Source organism: Lepus europaeus, chromosome 7 (genome assembly GCF_033115175.1).
Source record: "Lepus europaeus isolate LE1 chromosome 7, mLepTim1.pri, whole genome shotgun sequence".
Lineage (NCBI taxonomy): Eukaryota > Metazoa > Chordata > Mammalia > Lagomorpha > Leporidae > Lepus > Lepus europaeus.
Window position 1 is genome coordinate 16,969,087 of NC_084833.1, and position 1,840 is coordinate 16,970,926.

At 41.6% G+C, this 1,840-nt stretch overlaps 1 protein-coding gene across 1 annotated transcript; it reads right to left on the reverse strand.

The window, feature by feature from the left end:
* Positions 1-570: 570 nt before the first annotated feature.
* LOC133764336 (olfactory receptor 4X2-like) lies at positions 571-1,500 on the reverse strand. The gene has a single exon (XM_062198004.1). The coding sequence runs from the start codon at positions 1,498-1,500 to the stop codon at positions 571-573; it is 930 nt and encodes a 309-aa protein (XP_062053988.1).
* Between the last annotated feature and the right edge of the window lie 340 nt (positions 1,501-1,840).

Genomic DNA, 1,840 nt, shown 5'->3' on the forward strand with positions numbered 1-1,840 from the left:
AAAAAAAATCATGATCTCAGTACAAGTTAGAAGTATACTGATAGTGACAAGAGCCTGAGGAGAGAAAAAGGGGAAAGGCTGAGCAAAGAGTTAAGTTTTAACGAGATAGAAGGAAGAAGTTCTGGGATGCTATTGCGCTACTAGTAGGGTACCTGTAGCTAATATTAGTATAGTATAAATTTCCCTAAAAACAAAAAATTATAAAATAGGATTCTGGATGTTTTCACCAGGAAGCAATGATGGATGATTGAAGATGTATTTACCCTGACTGGACATTACACAATGTATGCATGTATCAAAACATCACATAGTGCTCCATAAATAGTAACAATTTTTATATGTCTGCTAAATTTAATTTTTAATTAAAAATAGTCTAAAAATGAAAGTATTATTAAAGTACATTCATAGAAATAAATATTTTATAAGTGACTGAATGAAGTTTTTCCAGATGAACACCCCTTAGAGTAACTCTAAACTAACAAGTCCTGTGATGTTGCTTCAATCCATTCAGCCCCTTATGTTTGCACTCAGCATTACTACCAGACTCTATGATCAAGAGGAACAAAGCCTCTACTCCTCATCTAGTTTAAATTTCCTCATCCATAGCTTCTTCATCACCTTCTTCAATTCAGCATTTCTGAGGGAGTAGATAAAAGGGTTGAGGAGTGGAGTTATCACAGTGTAGAACACAGCCACCATCTTGTCCACAGGCAGAGTGGTAGAAGGCCTCAGGTAGATGAAGATGCAGGGCCCAAAGAACAAGACAACCACGGTGATGTGGGACGCACAGGTGGAGAGCGCTTTGCGCCGCCCCTCGGAACTCCGGGACCTCAGATGGAGCAGGATGACCACATAGGACGCCACAAGGACCACAAAGGTGATGACGGACAGGGCCCCACTATTGGCCACAATCAACAGACCAATGAGGAAGGTGTCTGAGCATACAAGTTGGAGCATGGGAAGCACATCACAGAAATAGTGGTCAATCACATTGGGGCCACAGAAGGGCAAGTGGAAGATGAGAAGGATCTGGGCAAAGGAATGCACAAAGCCTCCCACCCATGCTATTCCTACGAGGGCAGCACATACCTGGTGGTTCATGATCGTGATATAGTTGAGGGGCTTACAGATGGCCACATAGCGGTCATAGGCCATCACAGTGAGCAGAAAAATCTCGATGCCACCAAAGAAGTGGATGAAGAAAAGCTGTGTCATGCAGCCCCATGGAGGTATGGTTTTCCTTTCAGCCAGTAGATCTGAGATGAGTTTGGGGGCCGTAGTAGAGGAGTAACAGATCTCCACGAAGGACAGATAGCTGAGGAAGAAGTACATGGGGGAGCCAAGACTTCTGCTGGTCGTGACCGTGAGCACAATGAGGAAGTTCCCCAGCACAATTGCTGTGTACAAGAGCAGAAATATCACAAAGCAAACTCTCTGCACCTTCGGATTGGAAGAAAGTCCCAGAAAGATGAATTCAGTCACATTGTCTGCACTAGCCATGAGGTTGCCACCAAGAGTCAACAGTTTGGCTGGTGTGATCTGAAATGATAGAAAACAAGACCTTTTTGTTACAGGATTGAATTAAATAAAAGCTCTTGCATATCTGATAAGTTTTTGAGCTTATTGAAACACAAAGATATTGAAACATAAAGAGTATTTAGTTACATGAAGAAGGAAGATCATTTCAAGAAGGTATAGAGTAAGTGTTCATGCATCACATGAGGCTGGGATAAAGGGGAGAATATAAAAAATAAAGCTGTAGGTTAAAAAAAATAGAATCACCTTACAAAATACTTTTATGGGCCTAGAAGTCTATCCTGCAGACAATGGAGGTTAATCA